The 25980-nt window shown below is 37.1% G+C and overlaps 1 protein-coding gene across 9 annotated transcripts in view; it reads left to right on the plus strand.

Moving 5' to 3' along the window:
• ppfia1 (PTPRF interacting protein alpha 1) overlaps positions 1 to 25980 on the plus strand; it is a 129796-nt gene that overhangs the window by 48196 nt on the left and 55620 nt on the right. For 8 of the 9 annotated variants that reach the window (XM_057838406.1, XM_057838388.1, XM_057838415.1 and 5 more), the window contains exons 9-16: positions 2400 to 2534; positions 8632 to 8715; positions 13268 to 13399; positions 21948 to 22010; positions 22095 to 22174; positions 22310 to 22460; positions 23050 to 23273; positions 23363 to 23594. In XM_057838406.1, the coding sequence (XP_057694389.1) occupies positions 2400 to 2534; positions 8632 to 8715; positions 13268 to 13399; positions 21948 to 22010; positions 22095 to 22174; positions 22310 to 22460; positions 23050 to 23273; positions 23363 to 23594 (1101 nt within the window). The remainder of the gene's footprint in view (positions 1 to 2399; positions 2535 to 8631; positions 8716 to 13267; positions 13400 to 21947; positions 22011 to 22094; positions 22175 to 22309; positions 22461 to 23049; positions 23274 to 23362; positions 23595 to 25980) is intronic. The other variant, XM_057838395.1, reaches the window with a different exon arrangement.

The following is a 25980-nucleotide window of genomic DNA, read 5'->3' on the forward strand; positions in this document are numbered from 1 at the left end:
TATATAAAACAAAACAAATGACATTAAATTTTAGTGCAAAAACTAGGAAACCGATCTAAAAACATGTGTCAAAGTGCACTAAATGATCCAATTTAATTTGTTTTTTTCACGTAGTTATTTTTGGGTGCTAGGTTTCCTAATTTTTAATTTGTGGCTAAAGCCAAGGCTTTTCCATTTGTTGCATCCTTACTGCATACGATTAGGTTTGAACTTTAAATTGTTTGATGTAAAGGTTTTCTACCAACCTGCATTCCATCTTTATTGTTTCAATACTGGATATGATAATGAATTAGTCATATTTTCTCAGTGACAGCAGGCCCTCTATGAAAAACCTGACTGTACACCGAGAAAAAAAAAAACTACTTAAATAGTGCTGTAACGATTAATCGATTAATTCGATGAGGAAAAAAGCTTCAAATTCAGTTTTGATAATTCGTTTAATTAGAGTGCCTTTGAACTGGTTTGTTTTGAAAGTGATGCAGTTTTTTTGGGGGGGGGGGGCACTGCCCTCTGGTGGCAACAGTGAATATAACTCATCTATGCTGAATCCAGCTGCTCCCTGTTCAGGCCAACATAGGGGTTTGTTTTTGTTTGAGCTCATATGTTTATTTATTGGGAGGAGACCTTTAGGAAGAGTACGATGCGATTTGTGATGCAAAGCTCATGATAACGGTGATCTCACGATATGGCAAAACAATGATTATCATTACATTGCTCAGGAAATCATTCTACATAACTAATAAACTGAAAAATAAGCTATCTTCATTTTTCTGCTGTAAGTTTATCACTAGTAGACGTCCAATCCATTTGAACTGGGAGGGTGGCAGTGAATAAACTCCTCCCACTTCAAACGGGCCCTTCCCACTACTGTGGCTGTCAATGGCAGCCAGTGCCAGGCCACGAGGTCATTTTGAGCCACTTTGTGTCATTACTTGTTGATTTTTCAGTCACTTCCTGTTGATTGTGGTGCATTTTATGGACCGCTTCCTGTTGATTTTGGGTTATAGAACAGGAAATGAATAGGCAGTGAGTTCAAACGCGACAGGAATTGGTCTGTAAATGCCCTAAATTGACAAGAGAGTGACCTGTAAATGCCCCGAAAATCGGATTGAATGATTCTCCCTTCACGGTCCTAATGGATTGGGCGTCGAGCAGAGAGTTAACGAAGATGCTAGTATGTTGGAAGATTTTGGTCGCAACTTGCGTTTGCGTCGCAAAACCAATAAATACACTGAATTTAGTTGTTATTGCCACTTCTGTGAGATGATTGGATGAAATTTTACTCATCGAAATCAAATCATGAGGTTTGGAACGCCGTATTTGCTATTTTTGGCTCTTTGCAAATGGCTGACCAACTGCAACTTCAAAAAAGAGACCGTAAAGTGCTCATTTCTCATTAAAAACAAATTAACATTAAGATTACAAATAACTATTAAAAGCATGAAATATCCCCGACCCAAAAATTATTTTTAGCTTTTATTATTTTCTTCTGGTGTTTGAATAAAGTAAAAATCAGCGCAGAATTGTATTTATTTATTTTTTTTTTTTTTGCCCAGTTGAAACAATGCGGGTCTGAAGGGGTTTAAACAATATCTCGATTCTTGGCATGAACGTATCGATAACCTTTTGGGACGCAAAGTATCACGATACATCACGATTTCGATATTTTGTCACACCTCTCTATTGTTTATGCATTTGTAATTTAGATTAGAGGCATATTTAGACTTTGTGTTTGATTGACTTATGAAGATAAGTGTAAAACAAAGTTTTATAGCATTTAAGCCAAAATAATTATGCTATAGCAATTTATTAGGATCTACCAAAATTTCATGTCAATTTGTTTAATTAGACATTTAAACTCCCTTTTTTTGTTTTTGTTTTTGTTTTTTTTTTGTTTTACCTAAATCCTAATTTTTATACCATTTGATGCTTAGCTTCGGTATTTTAATTTAATTTTAAATGCATTTATTGCTCTTGTGAAATGAAAATGCAATTCTGTATAGTTTAAAGAGATTTTTTTGGGCAAATCACATTTAATCCTCTTTTGAAAGTGCAATATTGGCACCAATGGACGTGCAGGTCAACATGCAGTAAATGTTAATGCACACTTGCATAGCATACACATTTGTTTCTTTGTTTTACATCTCCAAAAATTATTCTGGAACGCATTCAATGTTTGTTATTCGATTACTTGAATAATCGATCAACGTCATCCAAAGATTGATCGATTACTCAATAACCGATGGCTGCAGCCCCAAACCTAAAGTCCTCTTATCATAGTGGTTACATACAAGCCCTAACAAAAAGTATGGAATCACCAGAATAAAATGAGGAAATTACCGTTTAAATTACCGTTTAAGAGTCTTTAATATTGCTGTGAATGTTCCCCTTTTACCTAGACTGAAGACAGAAACAGGCAACTCCAAGAGAAACTGGAGCTAGCAGAGCAGAAGCTCCAACAGACTATCCGCAAAGCAGAGACTCTGCCAGAAGTGGAGGCTGAACTAGCACAAAGGGTAGCTGCCCTCACAAAGGTATTAGCCCTTTTTAATTTACTTTTTGTTGACTGTTGAGATGTCCTGAAACCATTGCTGTGTGGTACTCTTGCTAAATTGAACTTGAACCATTTTCCAAACGCTTTCAAGCTCATATTTTGGCCCACGGAGACAAGAGTTAGTCCCACTGTCACCTCAGGGGGTACTTGACTGAAGTCGATAGATCGGACTTCACTGAGTCACAACACGTAGTCCTTTTATTCATAAAATCAAAGAAGTGCAACACGCGGTTTTAATCCCAGTTTAAGTCTCCTGCTGTTGGCCATTGACGCCACAGTCACTGGAAGTCAACTGGAAGTGAAGAATGAAAAGGGATTATTATTATTATTATTTTTTTTAAATGCGCATTGCCCTTATTTGTGTAGTTTACATTGATGTGGTTCGCTACCTGTCTGTACAACACGAAGGAAAAAAAAGGCATTTTTTTTTCACAGTATTTGAAGATTTATTGGCTAAAACTAAAAAGCAGCTGTTATTAAAGTGCAAAATAAATAGAAGAAAACATCAACCATTCTTTAATTTCTAGCATAGACCTCATAATGGTATAGACGGGTCTGACCGGTCATGCACTGCGCCTCGCATTCAAGTAAGGGGCCGGCCACATCAAGAGCTATTCATAAACACGCACGCAGCGATCTAACGCCGGATTTCTGTTGAAAAAGTACGAAAGCTGTACCGCATACAAACGGGAGGATTGTCTCAGGAGTGATTTGTTCGAGGATTCAAGGTAAATATTATATTATTTCATACCATGCATGCATTTTGAAACGTTGTGAAGAAAATCAATGGGAGAAATTAGCCGCTACGGCATTGGCATCATAGTTCACAATATTTACGTAAAATAAATGCCAACTGCACGTTTATTTGCTTTTAAACAAGAATTGAGATGTTTTTACATCCATATCTATAAAGAATTTGGGGATTTGAGCATTTAAGAATTTTCACCGGAAAAGCTCTGTTTACATAAGGTGGCCGCTAGCTACATTCACTAACAGACTAGCATTGTATTCCGACATATTTACATAAAATAAATGCTAACTGCATTTTTTTTTTGCTTTTAACCAAGAATCGAGACTGTTTTCCGTCCATATCTATAAAGAATTCAGGGATTTAAGCATTCGTTCACAAGAATTTTCACCGGAAAATCTGTTTACATAAGGCTGCTGCTAGCTACATTCACTAACAGACTAGCATTGCACTTCGACATATTTACGTAAAATAAATGGTAACTGCACAGTTTCTTTTGCTTTTAACCAATAATCGACTGTTTTAGGTCCATATCTCTAAATAATTTGGGGATTCAAGCATTTATTCACAAGAATTTTCAACGAAAAAAGCTCTTTGTCTGTGATTCCACTCGGTCAGCTTTGACGGCCTCGCCAACAATGCAGGCCCCCTATTTATCGGGCCCGTGTTCCGTCAAAACATTGTGAGTTTATGTGCAAAAATAGACAACATGTCCTTTTTATTAGGGATCGCCTGAGGTAGCAGTTAAAGTCGGGTAGCACTGGCAAGCTGGCAATCTTGGTAATTTTTTTTTTTTGGATTTAAAAAAAAAAAGATGCTACCATTTTCAATGTTGGATTACACACATTTAACTGTCCTGGTACCAGTGAGCATACACTGTCACATAAGAAGTATTTTTATATTTGCTAAAATAAAAAGTGCAAATGGTTTCATAACTGAAAAGTCATCTCTTGAAAATCCACCAAATAAACACTGCAATTTTGGTTTTAAACACTATCCATGAATAGTGTTCTGTTTTTAAATGTTTTCACTATTTCATGTACTGCAGGCCTTGCTAATTTAATATCCTACCTGAGGCAATAAGGTGAAATCTATGATGGAAATATTGTCATCGTTCATTATTGAATGGGCACCAATTTCGTGAAATTGTGTTTTAACCCTAAAATATACACATACACATTAATCTCTGCTGCCACATGCCACTATTATGTGTGGTCTTCATGCCTTTGCCTTTATCACTTCCTTCTCCTACCTTTAGTGTGTTCCATGTGGCTCTAAAGGCTCTAAGACTCAAAAGGTAGTTCAACTTATTTAGGAGAGTCAAGTCGATGGGCTGATATTTGTACCATCAGAAACTCGATCTGAACTTCTAAACTGAATCTGAAATGCTAAACTTGAATTTGAAATTTTTCACTTGAATAGTAGCATACCATACCATTTTATTTGAATCAAAATTCGTTATAAACCTTCCTGAAAATTTTGACTCCTTTATTATTTCACATTCAGGACTCATGATACAAATTCATTTTAACCCTTTATTGCCAAATGTATCACATTTGATACACCTAAAATGTATGATTTTGAGAGTAATTCAGAATTTTAACATTTCTTTTTGAAAATAAAAATGATGAAAGCAAGTCAACACATGCATCTGCAGGTTCCATGAGAAAAAAAACGCTTATTACACATATTTGACATTTCTTTTTACAAATATGATAAAAAGCGTTCATTAGGACCTTATTTTTCAAATTTTGGGATTCTCTGATAATTGCTTCATGTTGCAGGTTAAGAAATAAAAATTAAAGTAGCGAAATTCTATTTTTTTTTTATATACATGCGGGTACTTCGAGAAATGCAATCAATTACTGGTAACAAAGATATCTTCTCAGCCAATTTGTACATTTGTTTTTGGTCGCGTAACACATTCCCCTTTTGAGCATGTACATGCTAAATCCTAAGTGAATAAAACGCACTCTACACACAATTACACACTTGCACGGATGTGTGGTTTGGATATCTTTATGTCTCGTATGTGCAGCTTGGCAAAGCGTCAAGAAATGATGATCTTAAAAAAAATAATTCATAAAAACAAAAACCCCAAATTAGAAAAAAAAAAAAAAAACCTTTGAATTTCTTCTTTGAAAGCAATTTTTTCTATGGAGGACAGCAAATCTGTGATTTCAGAGTTGAATCTGCAGCTCAGGAGAGCATTGCCCAAACTACGCCTACAAGACGTGACAAAATCCAAATCGCACGTCCAAGTTCCGTTATCATCTCTTCCTTATGATATGACATGAAAAACTTGTAAAGCGTGTTTTATTTGCTCAAGAAGGGGATGTCACTTGATCAAAAACGTACTGTATGTGCTGATAGGCCAAATGTAAATCTTTACCAGTCATGGGATTGCTTTTCCCCCAAGTACCTGTATGTGAATCTGAATTTTAAATGTTGAATTTGCATATTTCAATCTGAATTTGTATTGTGAGGCCTGAATATGAAAAATAAAGTTGAATTTTCCGTGTGTATAAATTGCACATTTCAAATCAAATGATTCATTTTCAGTTTTAAGTACGACAATTAAAAATATACCAATACAAGTTCAAATTACATGATTCAGATATGGGTTATTATTATTATTTTTTTAAACAGGGTGCCATTTGTGTCCAAAATTAAAATGAAGCTGTATTTTCACTAAAGTCGGACAGTTACTCATTCAGATTTTTATTTTTTGTGTGTATTGTTAATTGCGGTCTATTATAAATTCAAGGATACAGTCGCCTAAGTTTTTTTTTATTTTTATTTTTATTTTTAATAGTTATGGAATTTTGCTATGTCCCCAGTGTGTTTCATTCAAATTCACTCTATAATATAACTAATACTGTATAAGTAGGAGAAAAAAAACTCAAAATAGTGATGATTTTATTGTCCTGGATAAACTATCTTTTATCATGTGTTTTTTGGGGGGGATTAAAATGTGTTTTTAAAATTTTCAAAAAAGAAGTTCTGTTCGTCCCTATTGTCACTGTCCACTCTGAAGTTGTGTTATTGTCCCTTCAAGAAAATTCCCCATTTATAGATTACATCACTCTTCCGCGATAACAACACACAAGTGGCGGGAAATTAAACTGTAGTTAGCAAATTTAATTTCTAAAAAATGGAAAAATCAGATTTCGTCGTTTTATGAAGTACGTTTAGTGTGATTGGTCATAATGTGCCCACTCTGTTAAAGCTATATATCAATGAAATTAATGAATTATTTCAAAAGGTTAATTTGTAAAATTACAAATTTCTCATCAAGTATCCAAAGTCATGTTAGCTATTATGCTAGCAAAGCTAGTCTGAGGGCTAGCTTTAGCACAAAATGTCCAGTCTGTTCGTGCCTGCTCTGTTAAGTCCAAAAGGTACCCTATAACAATAACCCATAATGTTTGAAATTCTTCATTCAAATAGTTGAAATATAAAATTCATAAGTTCCGATTCGGTTTTGAAATTCAGATTGTTTCTGATGCCACAAATAACAGCCCATACAAGTATTATAATTCTGGCTTGTGTCCACAAACCTAAAAACTGTTCTGATACTCATTTTAACCAGGCCAGCAATGCATGCGCAATATTTAGATTGTCAACAAATTTTTAAAGAACAAGAAGGCATTTTATTCTGTTGCATAAGAAGTGCTTGGTTAGGTGAGGTACCAGAATAAATTTATACGTGTTCATGTTTAGCCTATATTCTTGTCCTAAGATACCCTTTGTTTTTATTCACTTGAGTTCTCTCTAGCTGGTATCAACACTTTTTACCTGAAGCACACAGCAATGCTAACACAAACAGGAAGTGCCAGCGGATTTGGTTTTAGACCAGAAAAGACCCTACTAATTGAATTTAGACACTTTACCACAAAACGATATTCGACAATAATTGAAATGTATCAACACAGAGATGCATGTGTTGCCAATACATTTTATTTTTATACCACTTATACTCACTTATTTGTTTTAGTTAGCTTTGTCCTGAACGTCTGCATCTTAACTACGAGTCCGACAAGCCTCTTTTTGGATTCATGTAGATCAATACCATATCAACGCCTTCTTAAAACAATGGCCTAAGTCATTTTTTAGGACCTATCAAGAAAAACAAAAAATGTAACCATTTGTTGAATTATTGACAGAGGTGGGTAGAATAGCCAAGAATATTACTCAAGTAAGAGTAGCGTTTCTTCAAAAATATTACTCAAGTAAAAGTAGTCATCAAAAAAATGTACCCAAGTCCAAGTAAAAAAGGATTTGGTGAAAAAAAAAAATTCAAGTAATGAGTAACATTGTGAGTAACTGCTTAAGATGTTTGTTTGTTTGTTTGTTTTTTCAAACAATGGTATCAGCACAGTTATCTATGTGAACTGTTATTATTATATTGTACTATAATATATTACATAATCACATTAAGCCAAAGAAATAAAAAAAATAAAACTGAATTCAGAAAAAAATCGACAGAAATGAAGCATTATCCGTCCAAAGAGCATAAGTGCCCTCCCTATTATGAAACTAAAAGGATCATATCTACGGTTTTCTGTGGTCATTTGGTTCCAAATAAAACTGAGAGATTAAAATCCGCACTTCTCAGTCATGTTGACAGTTATGTAAAATGCATATTTTATTCTACGGTGGTTTAAAGACGCCGTATGATTGAACTGGCTGGTGTGTTCATAGAACGGCAAGGTTAATTGCAAGCAAGATTGGTATAATGGAATCATGTGATTATTTTTGCGACGTTTCATTGGTGAAACTGGTTGAGCCACTGTTGGAATCTCTGGCAAAAAAAAAAAAAAAGTAAAATCTAATATGTAGAATAAAGAGGAAGTAGCAGAGTAAGATTAGTGTTTCTTCACAGATCTACTCATGTAAAAAGTATGGCTTGGTAAAACTACTCTTAGAAGTGCATTTTTCTCAAAAAGTTACTCAAGTAAATGTAATGGAGTAAATGTAACGTATTGCTACCCACCTCTGATTATTGATATTTACTATCAATTTCAATCACTTTTATTTAAAAAAAAAAAAAAAAAACAAAGGAAATTATTTTCAGAAGGTGACATCATGTTAGCTTGTTTAAGTACAAGTAGATGAGTATAAGTACCAGTGGATCCTTTTGAAGGACTTCAGGTTTCATCCTTCAACCTCCTCAAGGATCACTGACCACTACAAGAGACGTCGAAGTCTAATCTGTAGATAAAGGTTATAGTTTGTAGAGAATGTAATTTACTCAGCCACTAACCCAGCAAAGTATTAGGAAGAATTAATGTTTTTGATGTTTTTTTTTTTTTTTACTCTTGCGCAGGCTGAGGAACGCCATGGTAATGTGGAGGAGAGATTGCGCCAGCATGAGGCCCAGTTGGAGGAGAAGAACCAGGAACTCCTCAGGGTAAGAAAGGGGCGAGTCTGGAAGCCCAAGATTATTTGAGCGATCTCTAACATAGTAGTACCGGACTTTAGTCGAATAAATCAACATTTGGACTAAGGCTGCGACAACTAATCGATTAAATCGATTGGAAATTAGTTGCCAACGAATTTGATAATCAATTTTTGCCGGTTGCTATGATCATTCCCGTTTAGGTCCTTGTGTGTTAGTGTAACATGAGGCTGCGCGCGCGTGCCAGTTATTAGAGCAAGAAGAGAGTTCACAGCTACACGCAGGTTGGGTTGCTGAATCAATGATCTTAAGTGTCGAGAGCAGTGTTGTTACTAGCGGCATTAGAATATAACGGCGTCATTTTTTTTCAGTAGCGAGTAATTAATTACTTTTCTAATGTTCCATTTCCGTTACTGATGTGTGCGTTACTGCAATTTGATTGAATATTGCAGACACGATGCTAGGTGGCTCCAATAATACCTGACTGCAGCCGACAGCCAACAAACACACCCACATAATGCTACGGTAGATATCACATGTACGTATATTGAACTAGATGTGAAATGACAGACTCGGCGGCGTTAGCACATGTATCAAGAACTACATGCGAAATGATACTCGCCGGCGGTAGTATACAGCCGTCATCTTAAAGCGGAAATGTGAACTAAGGTTGGCCAACCATGTTTTTGAATAATATCAATGGCTAAACAATTATAAGCATATTTTCATTATTTTTTTTAACGCAACCCTTCCAGATTCTTTGTTTAACCCATAACAACGTCCTTGACAACGAAAATACTTTTCTTCGGCAATCTTCGGAAATTACACCGGGAAGTGCGTGGGAAGTCCGCCATAGAAAAGTATTGTTTGTTGCATTGCTTCTCGGTAAGATGGCACGGCGGTGTATGGCGATGTTTTGTTCTCACTCAAACGAAAAGTTGTATGAGTGGCCAAAGGATAGCAGGGCACGTAAATGGACATCTTTCGTTCGCACGAAGCGAATGAATTTCACGCCACCATCGAGTAGTGTTCTCTGCTGCAAACACTTCGAAGATGCCTGCTTTCCTTAACCGGTCTGCTTATGATCAAGGATTTGCCAAAAAGTAAATGTGATTTTTGGATAGATGACTGATGACTTTGTCAAAGCAGAGCTGCCAACTGTTGTGGAATGAACAGTATAAGCTAGCGACGTTAGCCGAAAGTTAACTCGTGGCAATCCCAGATCATAGTTGTTGTTGCGTTCGCTAGGTTAAGCGTGTTTAAATTGTGCGTCATCTACGATCTTTTCCAAAAGGGTTAATCCACTGTCACTCGGGAAAGGGGTGTGGATGTGTATATAAGCGGGTCGGCGTCGCGGTAATTCATGGTCACGTTGGCGTAAGAGACACACACCACCGGTGAGTTTGTGCACATTTATTTGTATTTGTATTACGTATTTCCAACTTCATTCTTCAAGCATTGCATTGCATTTCATTTGTACGGTTCGGCGTTTCTTTCACAGTGATCGCTTGATAGCCTTCTAGTTTGTGTTTGTGTACGAGAGCCACTGACAGGTGACAACAACAAGCATGTTGGTTTTAATGTCTGGCAGCGAATCAGCGAGCGCGGAGGTTACGCAGTAAATCATGGGAAATGTAGTCTAGGGACAACACTGAAGTGGTGCTTTGTAATCTGTTCGCTTGTGTGAAAAAACTACATTTCCTCACGCCATTAGACGCCACTTCCTGCCGAGAGCCCCGAGGCGTGTTCGTACTGTTAGCTTCATGTGTTAATAAAGAAACAAAGTTGTCAGCACGTCGTGTGTTCGATACATTTGTAAACAAAAAGCTTATAACAAGACACTATGCACGATCCGTTTAAGAGACGCTGGAGTAGTAGGAGGCGAGGAGGAGATCAGCGAGAAGCAAAACTTCGCGGTCGAATGTGGCGGCAGTCCGCTATTATTTTGTTTTCTTATTGTTGCCACAATAAAGTGGAGAAAGCCATCAACGACTCATCTCCTTCTTTCCCTCCAGCGTTTTTATATTATTATTTTATATGCACGAGAGCTGCCGGATCTGCCAAAATGAACATGAAGTCTGATTATTATTTTTTTTTTAACAATGTCATCAGATAGACAAAAACATAAAATTATGTGCAAATGCCTGCATCTTCAAATCATGAAAATAATAACAGCCTATATTTTACCAATCTTGTAATCTCGATGGGTCTTGTATCCATTCCATCCTGATTAGCGTCTGGCTAATACATGTTAGGTCCAACATAACATTCCAAGCTCCTCTTCTTCCTCCAACTCTTCAAAAACTTGGATATCCTCCCTTGCGCTCGACCTATCGCTTATATCGCTGTTTGAATCATTGTTTGAAGGGCTTTGTATGGCGGCCGTATGTATGGAGCTGCAATTGCTGTTCCCGGTGTGACGTATCACTTCCGGGTTCGTCCCCTCTAAGGCTCGAACTTCGGAAACGCGATTATTTTGTCAAATATACAACATATAAATTATTTTTTTCATGCTTTAGTGGTTGGACAATATTTAATTCCTTTAATTGTGACCCTATTTGGCATGTTATGAAATTTCTTCACATTTCTGCTTTAAAGCCTTTGACTTCTCAGGAAGGCTCTGTTGTAGCAAACCTAAGTAGCTTTTTATCTAAAATAAAATACCCCTAAATCGGCAAAATCTTAACTGGAATCTATCTTTAAAAGATTACTGAGGAACAGTTTCTTAGCTAGAGCCATCCCCACCCTGAACAACCATATGTAACACCACATCACCCAATGTCCATTATTCATTTACATGCAATATACTATGTGCAATACTTACTATGTGCAATATTCAATACCTCGCTGTCAAATGCTGCTACTTCTATTCAAACATATTCTATGTGCAATACTTAATTACGTTCAATATTCATGTGCAATATTCAATGCCTTCACTGTCAACTGCTGCTTCTTCACTTCAATTATTTGCACGGCCTGAACATAGGACTACCTCATACACATTTTATATTTATTCACTGTAGGTTTTATACCTTTAATCTTGCTTGTCACTTTTGAGATCTTTACTTGTTCTGCGCTGTAAAGGAAGATGCTCCACAATTTCATTGTACAACTGTATAATGACAATAAGGGGCTATTCTATTCTATTCTATTCTATTCTATTCTATTCTATTCTATTCTATTCTGTGAAACAGTTTTAAAACTTTCACATTTCGAAAGGAGACAGAAGGGAACTAATGCAATAACGGGAGCAATTTTAACGGTTGATTCACAATATTAAATGACTTCCAAACATAGCAAAAGTTACAATCTAGTTATCACAATATCTGCAATACCCCTATTTCTTTTAGTTTAGGGTAAAGAGTGGGGCTAGGGCCTATTGTCCCTAAAACCCTTTGAACTTCACATAGTGAGACCTGTTTTTTTTTTTTTTTTTTTTTTTTTTTTTTTTGGGAATGGGGAAAAAACTCCCCGTTCAATTCAATCAGTTAATATAAACATATTTGATGTGAAAGACGTTATAGAATGGATCATGTAAATAATGTGTAAAACATGAAAAGTAACACCAGTTACTTTGTCAAGTAACTAATTACTCTTACATTGAGGTAAGTTACTAACTCAATTACTTTTTGGGAGAAGTAATTTGTAACTGTAATTACTTTTTAAAAGTAAGATTAACAACACTGGTCGAGAGTTAGATTGTCTTTTGTGTTGTTAGATCCAGTGTACCTTTGTCAGTTGTAGGTAAATGAAGCCAATTATATTTTTTGTATTCTTTGTTGATTAGACGTTACTACTTAGCACAGAGCGCTAAGATAACGATTATGCTAGTCATCGTCTTAAGTGTCTGTCTGTATTGTATTTTGGAGAAGCATATTAGCACGTGAGTTATTGTTAGTTAGTAAAGTTGTCTGATTTATTTTTAGAAAGAAACCACACACATAAAGCTTAGTCTACTTTGAACACAAATTTCCATTCAAACTGTAAATTGTCGTACAAGAGTGTGCTTTGGGATTGTATTTGGATTGTATTTGTGAACAACTGTTTGATAAAGAAAACTGATTCGTTAGTCTGCCTCCTCCTTATTTGAATTTTTTTGTTTTACTTTGTTTAAAGAACATAAATGAGTCACTGACAAAATTTATAGCAGAGATTTGCCCACAAGAAATTTTTTTTTTTAATCAGTAGCACTTTTTTTTTAATGTGAACGAACAGGACTTTTGTCCGATTTGTGCACTGAGAAATTATTTTTATTTTATACTCAGAACATTTATTTAAAACTTTTATGTTTTAAAATAAAAAGTTGTATGTATTTAAAACAGTACAGTTGTAGACTACACTTAAGTCAGGAAGCTGTAATAAAACGTTTCTGAAGGAAATAGTCATCCATTTTATCTTCACTGTTACTTAGAACATGCCCAAAACAACTTCAAATTAAATTGTGAAGAATATCTAAAAAAAAGTGACATTAATCCGATTAATCGTTTAATTAATGTCCGATGAATTGATTATAAAAATAATCATCAGTTGGCGCCCTGATTTGGACTTTTCATTTCTGTTTCAGGCGAGGCAAAGAGAAAAGATGAATGAAGAGCACAACAAGCGTCTCTCTGAGACAGTCGACAAGTTACTGTCTGAGTCTAACGAAAGACTCCAGCTTCACCTCAAAGAGAGGATGTCTGCTCTGGAGGACAAGGTAGTTGTCGTCTATTTGTGTTGTGATAGCTTGTTTGGTTGTATTCTAATGCCATTCGATATACAAATAAAAATTAAAGCAATTACTGTATCCTGGAAACTACTGAAGTTAGCTCAATGAAATTGACCATTTTCGGTGCTGAGCATCCAAGGTTTTATTCATTTAAATTCGAAAGAGGAAGTTTAAGATTTGTAGATTCTGTGAACAGTTTCACAAGTGTTAAATATGAACGCCTCCTGTGACGTCAATTTTTCCAAACTTTGCATTAAAGCGGAAGTTCAGGATTTTTGACATTAGACTTAGTCTTCGAGTTAGCGGGGGTTTAGTTAGTTGGTGGAGTTGATTTCAACAAATTCCGTTTCATTGGCAAGTTATCTCTTAGTTTCAGGGGTCTGGAGTAGCTAAACTAGCGAAAGTCAATGGCACCATTATAGCATGCCAATAAAAAACGACACATGCACACATGAAAATCATCGATGACTCATGCAATCAATAGTGTTGGCTATGTTTTCAGGATGAAATAATTAAAACTGACCATTGCATGTCAATAATTGCAGTATGAACAGCTACATTTGAAATCCAGAAGCTCTGAAGAGGAGCAGGGCGGAGTAATATCACGTTTTTTTTTTTTCACAACTGATTTTTTAAGTCCTAGCCAGCAGCAAGTGACCAGTTTGTATTTTTCCTCGTTCTTCATTGGGAATTTGTGGAAACCTTCCTTTGCCTGTTTCTTCTGTATGTTTCCAAAGCCTCTAAATGCACATTTTGCCATGTTGCCTGCCATCAGTTAACTCAGCAGACTGATGCTGAATTCGAGGGAGGTGGGAAGTCCGTTTTCAACATCTGATTTGGAAAAATATCATTAGTGCGCCTTCACTATTTGATCGCTTATGAGCAGTCAGGTTTGCTGGAGGTGAAAATGTCTTTTGAAGGCTAAAATAAAAAACTTGTGTCGATCAGCCATCTTTGCTGTTTACATTCGCTTGGAATGCTTTAAGGTCGCATCTGGTACCCTCTGAGAGGGATCTAAGTTCGACTTCCCACCATCCTCGAATGCAGCGTGAGAACGAGTGGCGGAAGCACTCCTCTTTTTTGGTGTCGTATTACACATCTATAAAAATACTCCTGTAGAATGAAATGAATTATGGCAGTTTGGCGTGACATTGTTTTGGCCTCATAGGTGTTTTGAAACAATGATCTGTGTTTTGAATTTATTTTACTATGTTGGATCTGTTCGAAGATGTGTATCGTTTTTTTATTGGCATGCTACAATGGTGCCATTGACTTGCGCTAGCTTAGCTACTCCGGAGCCCTGAAACTAACAAATAACTTACAAACGAAATGGAATTTGTTGAAATCAACGCCACCAACTAACTAAACCCCTGCTAACTCGAAGATTAAGCCTAATTTCGAAAATCCTAAACTTCCGGTTTAAGGCACGCTTGGGTCTTAGGTGACGGCATTTGAACATATTCCAAGTTACAACATTTCTTTTCCTTGGAGGTAAACGCCATTTCTCAACTTGAAAAGAGAAAAATAAGAAGTATTAAATATAAAATTGTGATTTGTTCAATTAAATTTTGCATAAATCAGACGTTTTTTTTTTTTTTTTCAAGAATGAATCTCAGAATATTGATGTTGTTGATTTTCTTTCTTTAGCATCTTTTACAAAGCTAAAGTTTCAAGCCACATGAAGATAAACTGGGTTTATGCAGGTCTTTAAAAAGCAATAAGTCATTCAATGGATTTGTCAAAATTCAGGTTTGAAAAGCATTTAAACATTTGAGGCATTAAAAATTATGTGAACTTGAAAGTTAAAAAAACTTTCAGTATAATTTGAGTTGTGCGATAAAAGCATTTGGAAATTGTGTTGGATAATAAAGATATCGGTTTTTCATTATCGGCTTTGGGCCTATGTGCATCTTGCTTTCAAAGAGAATGTTGAAGTCTTCTACATTTGTACAAGGGCTGGTCACAGAGTAGCACAACAGTTATGCTAATTGACCATTAGATAACTAAGATGCTTGGGATTTGTTATGTGAGTAGACCATTTGCATTCATGGTGCAAAAATGAAATGAACAATAAATGATTGAAAATGAATTACTCATTACATACCTACGTGCCTTTGTTGTTATTTTCAACCAGAAGCACTGTGTAAGTCATATGTGATATGGCAGGGCATTATTGGCTTTTTGCACTTGCATTTGATCCCAAAAAACTGATGTTTGCACTATCCAGTGGGGTATCACAATACAATTAGCCATAATATGTTAAGTCCGCGACCGCATATATTGGTAATGGTTTGATATCAGATTTTTGGAGTTGGGCAATATTGGGATATCAGTTAAAAAGTAATTATCAGACAACTCAATTTACAATTTGTGTGTGTGAAACTATCTGCATTTGGGTATTGGCATTAAAAAGCATTAAATGAGATATGCTGATACCTGTTGAAACCCTGCTAAAGGAACATGTTCAACCAATCAACTGTTGTTTAGCATTGGCCTCTAATCTGGGAGAGAACTGTTAGGATTCACGTAGCTGGCCGAAAATGGCGCGCTAATAGACTGATTATCGGCCGGGATTTTTGGAAGTTTGACGTATATCAGTGTCGGGCTTTTTTTTTTTTTTTTTTTTTTAATCTGACCGTCCGGTATTAAAAAAATCAATTTAGAACTGGGGTTGCGTTTCAATACCAGTTGGAGTTGCCCTCGCTCACTTGCCCTAGGTACTTGCTATGACGTCACACGGAGACCACTTGGAGGGAAAGTGGGCGGCGTCGGAGTGAAAGACTTAAATGGAACATGCTTGCTGTCGTTCACTCACAGGCCAGACAATCATGGATCAACCACATGTTGTTGAGGTGGCGCTATACTACATATTCCAAATCAGTGGCGCCTCTAGAAATTCTTCATAGGGGTGGCCAATTGGGTCACTTAAAACTGTGGGGTGGCACACCCAAAAATAAAAGCCATAATTTCAGGTTTTTACTATGTTATAGTAATAAACAGGTCAGTAAAAAAGTCAAAAAGACTTCAGGATACGCCTACCAATATACTTTGATTGATTGTGTTATATTGTATGTTGTATTTTGTATACTATTACAACCCCTAGCAAAAAGTATGGAATCACCAGTCTCGGATGAGCACTCACTCAGACATTTTATCATGTAGAACGAACTCTGATAAAAAGCTTGAAAAAATAATTAGTTCGAAAGTCCAACTCTTTCGCATTCAGAAACACTAACAGAAATGATTAAAAAACATTGTGGTGATCAGTAAATGTTACTTTTATAGAGCAAGTGCAGGGAAATATATATGGAATCACTATTCTGAGGGGAAAAAAATGGAATCATGAGAAACAAAGAAATAACAATCAAAGCACATCTTTAGTATTTAGTAGCACCACCCTTGGCTTTTATGACAGCTTTCAGTCTCTGAGGCATGGACTTGATCATCCAGCATCATCACCTTGTCAAGAATCTGCATTGGACAAGGTGATGATGCTGGAACTTTGGTTTGGTGCTGTTCCAGTGAGATTTACAAAGATGACTGCCTGAAGAAAACATAAAAATTCCCCCCCAGTCTTTGATATGGGGCAGCATGTCAGGCAAAGGCACTGGGGAGATAGATGGCTGTGGTTAAATCTTCAATAAATGCACAAGTTTACATTGAAATTTTAGACAGCTTTCTTATCTCTTCAATTGAAAATATGTTTGTGATTTTCCAAGATGACAATGCATCATGCCACAGAGCTAAAACTGTGAAAGCATTCCTTGGAGGAAGACTCATCCAGTCAATGTCATGGCCTGCAAATAGCCCAGATCTCAGTCCTATTGAAAACATGTGATGGAAATTGGGGGAAAAATGATCCACAGCAAGGCTCCGACCCGCAAGGATGATCTGGCAACTGCAATCCAAGAGAGTTGGCACCAAATTGATGAAGAATACTCCTCAAGTCCATGCCTCAGAGACTGAAAGCTGTCATAAAAGCCAGAGGTGGTGCTACTATATACTAGAGATGTGTTTTGATTGTTATTTCTTTGTTTCTCATGATTCCATTTTTTCCCTCAGAATGGAGTGATTCCATATATATTTCCCTCCACTTGGTCTTTAAAAGTAACATTTACTGACCACCACAATGTTTTTCAATCATTTCTTTTAGTGTTTCTGAATGCTAAAAAGTTGCACTTTTGAACTAATTCATTATTTTTTCAAGCTTTTTATCTGAGGTTGTTCTACAGGGGTTGTATATTGTGTTAATGTGCATAGTCCATAATAGTCCAGTCAACAGTTTGAGTTCCGCAGCTACTACAATCTGACATTATACTGGCGAGTGGGGTGGCCAACATATTTATTGGGGAGCGCCGTGGCCAGGCCTGGCCACCCCCACTAGTGGCACCATTATTCCAAATCACACAAAATATATGACGACTCATGCCAATAAGACGGAGATGTATTCCGCGCTTGATGGCAATTCATCGGTACCTGGGAATTATCAGAATTATTAGTTTTGTTTCAAATTTTATTTGGGCAATTATTTATTTATTTGTCTATACCTTATAATTTGTTGAGATTTCTTGGTTGAAAAAAATCTAACCTATTTCAAGTTTAGTTTCAGTCCCTCAAAATATCATTTGATTAACAGACCATTCCTTTCGATAAAACAAAAAAGAAAAGGCAAGCGAAATAGAAACATCAATGACAAAATTATCTTTTTTTTTTTCTTTTTTTAAATGACAAAAGTGACGGTCAATAAAAAAGTTACTTTACTTTTAATCTATTGATTTACTTCTCTTATATTTATTCATGGGTTTTTTATTTTGGCACTCCTGTGATTCCATATGTTCTGCCATAAGCCCATAACGGCCACATACAGTCCAATTTTTTATTTTTATTTTTTAACAATAATGATGAATTTTACAATTCGAAAGGCAGTTTAGTATAACATTCAAACAGCGTGCTGGCAGCTTAAAGACCAAATGTGAAGTAAGGTTGGCCAACCATGTTTTTGAATAATAATAATGGCTAAATAATTATAAGCATATTTTCGTTATTTTTTTTTAACGCAACCCTTCCAGATTCTTTGTTTAACCCATAGCAACGCCCTTGACAACGAAAATGCTTTTCTTCGACAATCTTCGGAAATCTTCGGAAATTACGTCACACAGAGAACTGCGAGGGAAGTCCGCCATAGAAAACAGTATTGTTGCATTTCTTCTCGGGAAGATGCCACGGCGGTGTGTGGCGATGTATTGTTCTCAATCTAAAGAAAAGTTGTATGAGTGGCCAAATGATAGCAGGGCACGTAAATGGACATATTTCGATCGCACGAAGCGAATGAATTTCACGCCATCATCGAGTAGTGTTCTCTGCTGCAAACACTTCGAAGCTGCCTGCTTCCTCAACCGTTCTGCTTATGATCAAGGATTTGCAAAAAAGTGTGATTTTTGGATAGATGACTGATGACTTCGTCAAAGCAGAGCTGCCAACTGTTGTGGAATGAACAGTAGAGGGTAGCGACATTAGCCGAAAGGTAACTCGGGGCAAAACCCCGATCGTGTTGTTGAATGAACAGTAGAAGCTAGGGACGTTAGCCAAAACCTAACTCGTGGCAATCCCCGATCGTAGTTGTATTGAGTTCATTTTGCCTACACTTATAAATTCGTCAAAAGTTTTCTTTTATCCCAGGCAATAGTAGTTGGTTTATTTACCTGACATGTTTCGGCAAACACTTCCGCCTTTGTCAGAGTCCGAAGGCGGAGTGTTTGCCGAAACATGTTTGGTAAATAAAAGCTAACGTCACTAGCTTCTTCTGTTCATTCCACAACATGATCGGGGATTCGTCAAAACTTTTTCTTTTATCCCAGTCAATAGGAGGTGGTTTATTTAACTGACATGCTCATAATCATAAAAATATTAAAAGCCTATATTTTACCAATCTTGTAATCTCAATGGGTCTTGTCTCCATTCCATGTCAGGTAGTCTGGGCATATTGTTTGCATCCTGATTAGCGTCTGGCGAATACATGTACCGTCCAACATAAAATTCCAACCTCCTCCTCTTCCTCCAACTCTTCAAAAACTTACATCGAGCGCAAGTGAGGAGATCCATCGCTTATATCGCTGTTTGAATTGTTTGAAGGGCTTTGTATGCCGGCCGTATGGAGCGCTGCCATCGCTGTTCTCGGTGTGACGTATCACTTCCGGGTTCGTCCCCTTTCATGCTCGAACTTCGGAAACGCGATTATTTTGTCAAATATACAACATATAAATTATTTTTTCATGCTTTATTTGTTGGACAATGTTTAGATACATTAATTGTAACCCTATTTGGCATTTTATGAAATTCACATTTGGTCTTTAAATCATTTTCTTCTTTGGTGGTATATATACAGCAGCCAACGGTGTTTGAGCTTCATTGTCACCACCGCATGGACGTATTTTCCGTGCACCACTGCAACGCATTGTGGGATATAGGGAGCTCTGAAGTTACAATCGTTGTTGACTCGATCACTAAGCCCTCAAAGGGTCGATTTCACTAAGTTCACGCCGCTGTTTAGGGAAATGGAACAGCCCTTAGGATGGCGGCAGGGGATTCCATTCCCCCAAGGGCAAGTGAGCGAGGTCACATAAAACCATGATTGAAATGCAGCCTGGGTTATTTCGGCTCAGATGCAGCAGCGCCTCTATCTCCTGCTTGCTGTCCCCTGCACTAGTATTCACTCTGTCCTCTGATTGGTTAAATGGTAATGGTAAATGGAGTTACACTTAAATTGTTCCTTTCCACCTTTTTAATGCCCCCAAAGCGCTTCACACTATATCCTCACCTACCCGCTGGTGACTCAGCACCAGGAGCAACATGGAGTTTAGTATCTTGCTCAAGGATACTTAGACAAGTTCATTAGGGCTTTCTTTTCTGTGGAAAACCTTCAGAGCTATTTTTTAACCTTTTATTCAACTTTATAAGAAATGTCTAAATCTAGAAAATACAGGCACTTCTGGAGCTATTATTTTCTGTTTGTGTGATTCAATAAACATCCTTTAGGCATTCAAAGAAGTGTTTGCATAATTTTTTAAGGCCAATTTTGACTTTTGCTGCAAATGAATATTGGCTCCAAAAATCTGTAATCGGCCCCTCTAACTGCTACTAATCCGTGTCGCTCCTGAAAAACCCATATTGGTCAATCTAGACTTCATAACCTATTGACATAAGCGGCATGGAAGATGAATGAATGAATGACACGGGAAACGGGGCCGATTCGTAGGGGGCCTGTTTTCAAAAACTTAATTCAAATATTTTCAAAACCAAAAGAGGCACCTACCTTAACCATATATGAGTCTCCATGAGGAGCGGCATCAAAAAATTGCAAGTCGTTCCCTTATAAAATCCTGATTCTTTTTTTTTATGTAAGTATAACAACTTAAAACGGCTATAAACGTCTCAGATTTTACAATAGATGCACAAAAATCACCAAATGCAGAGATAATCACCTATATTTTCGAGATCAATAGCAATATTAAACATGTTTTTGACCAAAATAGCAACTTTTTTTCCCCCTTATTTACTATTTTCAACAGCTAATAAATCACTTAATTTAACATCAGAAACTTAATACTTGAGGAAAACATGCAGAATCAATTATAAATAATATCTAAATAGATTATTATTAAATTCTATATACAATCACAACTTATTATAGAATAGAATAGCCCTTTATAATCATTATACTCTGTTTACTGTTAGCGAATGAGGCTAGCGGCCGCCTGGCGTAAACAGAGCTTTTCTGGCAAGAATTCCTGTGAATAAATGCTTAAATCCCCAAATTCTTTATAGATATGGATGTAAAAGTCTTGATTCTTTGTTAAAAGCAAAGAAACCAATCAGTTAGCGTTTATTTGACGTATATTGTCGAAGTACAATGCTACTCTGTTAGTGAATGAGGCTAGCGGCTGCCTAGCGTAAAGAGCTTTTGTGGCGAAAATTGTGAAAAAAATGCCTAAATCCCTGAATTCTTTATAGATATGGATGTAAAACAGTCTCGATTCTTGGTTAAAAGTAAACTATGAGGCTAGTCAGTTATGAAAATTGGCTGCCTATCAGTGTAAACAAAGATGAAAAATCCTGCGAATCTTCAATGCTTCAATCACGCATGCATGGTACGAAAAATATATTTACCTTGAATCCTCGAACAAATCACTCCTGAGACAATCCTTCCTGTTTGTACGCGGTACAGCTTTCATAGTTCTTCCAAAATCCAAGCTTAAATCCGACATGAGTGTGTGTTGTCTTCGGCTATTACTAAATGAAGCTCGGCCCCTTCTGGTAAGGCGTTACGCAACGAATGACGAAGTGCCACGTCAATAGTAATGAAGTCTATGGACAAAGCATTAAACGAATCAGTGAATACATCTTTTGAAACAATCATTTTCATGAATAAATTGATTTTAAGGATTTAGTACATTTGGGGAAAATAAACTTGAGTTTTAATCACTACTGTCCTCGAGTTGCACATCCCTTATTACTGTTGGTCTTGTTGCTTCTTCAGAATGCCCTCATTAGGGAACTAGAACACACCAAGAAACTGATTGAAGAGTCCCACCATGAAAAAGTAAAAGCGTTTCCCGTCACATTATATGCTTATGTATTTGGTTGTAGTAGTGACGTTCTCTCTAAAACTTGTATTTCCTTATAGGAACAGCTCTTGATTCAAATTGAAACAATGAGGGCCGAGAATGAGCAGGACAGGAGTAGGAGCAACTCTTTACTACATGGGTAAGTTAATTTTTGTTAAACCTCCATTTGTGACTTGGCAGTGAGGTTCTAAGTAAATATACATTAACTTTGAATGTCCATCAAAACAATAATATCATAATAATGCACCGTTTTTGTGTGTGTGTGTTTTGCTAGAAGATCACAGCTGGGAAGCACACCGGACTTTAGGTATCCAGTGTCTGCTTCCTCTATGATGGACAATAACTCGGACCACTATGGCAGCGCTCTTGTCTTAAGGCGGCCCCAAAAAGGAAGAGTAGCAGCACTTAGAGACGAGCCATCCAAAGTAAGCTTTCCGTTTTCTTGTTGTAAGACGAAAACACAAGGCGCCTTGTGCTCATTTGGCTCAGACGTCCCCGCAATATCAACAGTAACATACTGCAATACCCACATTGAAACATCATCAATTGGAGAGTGGAATTCCAGACGTATCCATTGGGCAACGCGGCCCGCACACAGGCGGTCCATAACGGAGCGACACTGAGTGGACATGAACCATGTGGAATTTGGGGGTTACAATTTGTGTCAAAGCATCTGCTGTTAAAGTGGCATGAAAAAGCGTTAAATGAGATTCGCTGATCCCTGCAGAAACCCTGTGTAAATTTAAATAATTTTCTGGTTACATTACATTTTACTCAACCATTTCTTGTCCCTCTTATGTATGGTTCATTCAGTTGTAGGAATTGTTCTTTAAAATCTTTGTCTTTCTATTTGCTTCGATCTTTGGATATCAGCGTCATGTAAGTAGCCATCAATGAGCAAAACACAGTGATGTGACGTCCACTTGTCTGAAAATTATTAGCTAAGAATCAAGTATTCAGGTCACATGTGTATTGGCCTTCTTGTTTCATATTATTTATGTTCATTTAACTCAGGTGCAGACCCTGAATGAGCAGGAGTGGGAGCGTGTGCAACAGGCCAATGTGCTTGCGAATGTCGCCCAGGCTTTTGAGAGTGATATGGATGCCTCGGACCTGGAGGACGATGGAGAGACTCTCTTCAATTCCGTTGACCTTCTGTCCCCTGGTGGGCAGGCTGATGCTCAGACTCTGGCATTAATGCTGCAGGAGCAGCTCGATGCTATCAACAACGAAATTAGGTACGACACCTAACAAGTCAGAGAAAAACCGCCTTATATTTTTTTGTTGCCTAGGGTAATACAAAAAACTGTTTACCATGTTCCTTCAGAATGATTCAAGAAGAGAAGGAAAACACAGCCATCCGAGCTGAGGAAATCGAGTGCAGAGTGGGTAGTGGCGACAACCTAGGAGGCCGCTTCCTTTCCATGAGCTCCATACCACCGTCACTCTGTACAAGTTCTCCTATAGGCAGCTCTCCTCCAGGCTCTGGTCACTCAACTCCAAGACGTATTCCTCACAGCCCTCACAGAGAACTAGACCGCATGGGTGTCATGACTCTGGTAAGCCTTCATTAACAAGTTTTGTTTTTTTGAAATGCAAATTTCTATAGTTTCAGCGCATTTCCCTCTGCATAGTCCCTGCAGGGTCTTAAAAAGTCTTATGTCTTAAAATTGACCAATCTTGATCAAGTGTGTTGAAAAGGTATTGAATTGCATCTGGGAGGTTTTAAGTTCAATAAATTTGAAATTGCATTGTATGGCATAGAATTGTGTCTGACATGTCCAAACAGCAAAGAAAAACGTATTTCCACCCATGTAATCCTAGTTACTCAAACTGAAATTCAGAACCGTTTAGCAGGGATCAATTCTATAGAGGAACATGAAGTTAACGCTATCAGCCCCAGAAATGGCATTATTATTTTCTTAATGGTCTTAAAAAGTGTCAAATTTTACTTGTTAAACCCTGTAGGAATCCTGTTAACGCTCGTTTGGGATATATTGTTACTAACCACTCGTTATCACACTTGGCAAGAATGACTTTTTTTCCAACCATCAGATAGCGTCATTGTCAGTACAGTAGTAAATAGGGGTGTAACAATATATCGAAATGGTGATATATCATGATACTTTGTATCCCAAAAAGTTATTGATATGCTCCTGCCAAGAATCGAAATATCGTTTTAAAAAGGTGTCTATGTCTAAAAAAAATAAAATAAAAATGAACCAACAAGTTGGTACCAAAATCTTCCACCATAATAGTGTCTCAATTAACTCTAAGGCTGCATTGACGGTGCTTGACGCCCAATCCATTTAGACTGGGAACGTTCATTCATTCGAAACCAGAGCGTTCAGTCATTCGGTCAGACTTTCAGGGCATTTACAGGTCACTTGCTGTTGAGTTTGAGTCACTGCCTATTCATTTGGGTGATTCCCAGGTTACTTACTGTTCTGTAACTCAAAATAAACAGGAAGTGACCCATAAAATACCCAAAATCAACAGGAGGCAACTGAAAATCAACAGGTAAATGACCTTCAGTGGCCCAAAATTACCTCATTGCCTGGCATTGGCTGCCACTGACAGCCATAGACGTTCAATCCGTTTGAAGTGGGAGGGATGGCAGTTCACATGGATTGGACGTCTACTAGTGATAAACTCATTCCAATTCACAGCCGAAGCTTGTTTTTCTGTTTATTAGTGGTTTGTAGAATATCCTAGAATGATTTCCTGACCAATGTATCTATAATCGTCGTATTGCCATATCGTCAGATCATCGTTATCGTGAGGTACCAAAAGGTTCCCACTTCTTGTAGTAAAGTTGCATCATTGTCGGTAGTAATGTTGATTTAAGTCTGGACAAATCATAAGCGTGTATATTTTAACACCTTAACATGTGATGATATATACAGGAAATCCATGATTCATTTTGGTCAGATTGATTTCATAATACAAGAATTAATGCAACATCGTGGTACCGTAAGAAGTTTGATGGTATAAGTGGGAAGATAGGCCCATGAGGCAAAGAGAAATGCCTATTTTTTCCCCAGTGATTTAATCATTTGCCTAAATCCCAACATTTTTATTTTAGCCAATTTGCCAATAATCGGTTATGTCTTGTGATGTGCTGCTAATCAGGTTCAAGGAATTTTCACAGAGTCCTTTTGAAAGTGTCCCGTGTTTAACCCACCTGAAACTACATTTTAAGCAAAATGGCTAATTTTATGTCGAGACAAGATTATGAATTTTTTTGACAACAACTGATGCGTTGAGGCACTTCTGCGATTTTGATATTGTAATATTTTGAATGTTGTGACATCTCTAATTAGCATACAAACGTGGTGTATGTGTAACCATGCCTACATGTGCCTACTCCTCAAACTGATAGCATTATTGCATTGATCCCTACATCATCCGGAGCTCCCTGTCCCAGCAGACTGTAACTTACCTGCCTTTTGGAGCAACTGGTTTAATTCCACATCAAGTCCATAGCTATGTACCATATTTCCAGGTACCTGTAAATAACTGTGTTTCCCTTTTTCTATTGTGTGATGGGTGCATTCTGGCTATAAACTAGTTACAGCATATATGTACTTTATATCAGTGGTCTCCGACCCGGTCCTCAAAGGCCCGCTGTGGGTGCAGGATCTTATTCCAACCAGACAAATGATAACACTTTTTCACTAATCTGGTGTTTTACAAGTGCCATCAGATGATTGCAGTCAGGTGCTGCTTGTTTTAGCAGAAACCTCATTGGTTCAACTATCTGTGCTGGATGGGCAGTAACAAAAACCACGACCCACAGTGGGTCTTTGAAGACCGGGTTGGAGAGCTCTGCTTTATATTGTATAAATTAGTGCTGCAACCAACTATTATTTTTTAATAGATTAATCGGGCGATTAATTAAACAATTAATCAAATAAATGTCACTTTTTTCTGTTACCTTCACAA

This window comes from Corythoichthys intestinalis, chromosome 1, assembly GCF_030265065.1.
Source record: "Corythoichthys intestinalis isolate RoL2023-P3 chromosome 1, ASM3026506v1, whole genome shotgun sequence".
NCBI lineage: Eukaryota > Metazoa > Chordata > Actinopteri > Syngnathiformes > Syngnathidae > Corythoichthys > Corythoichthys intestinalis.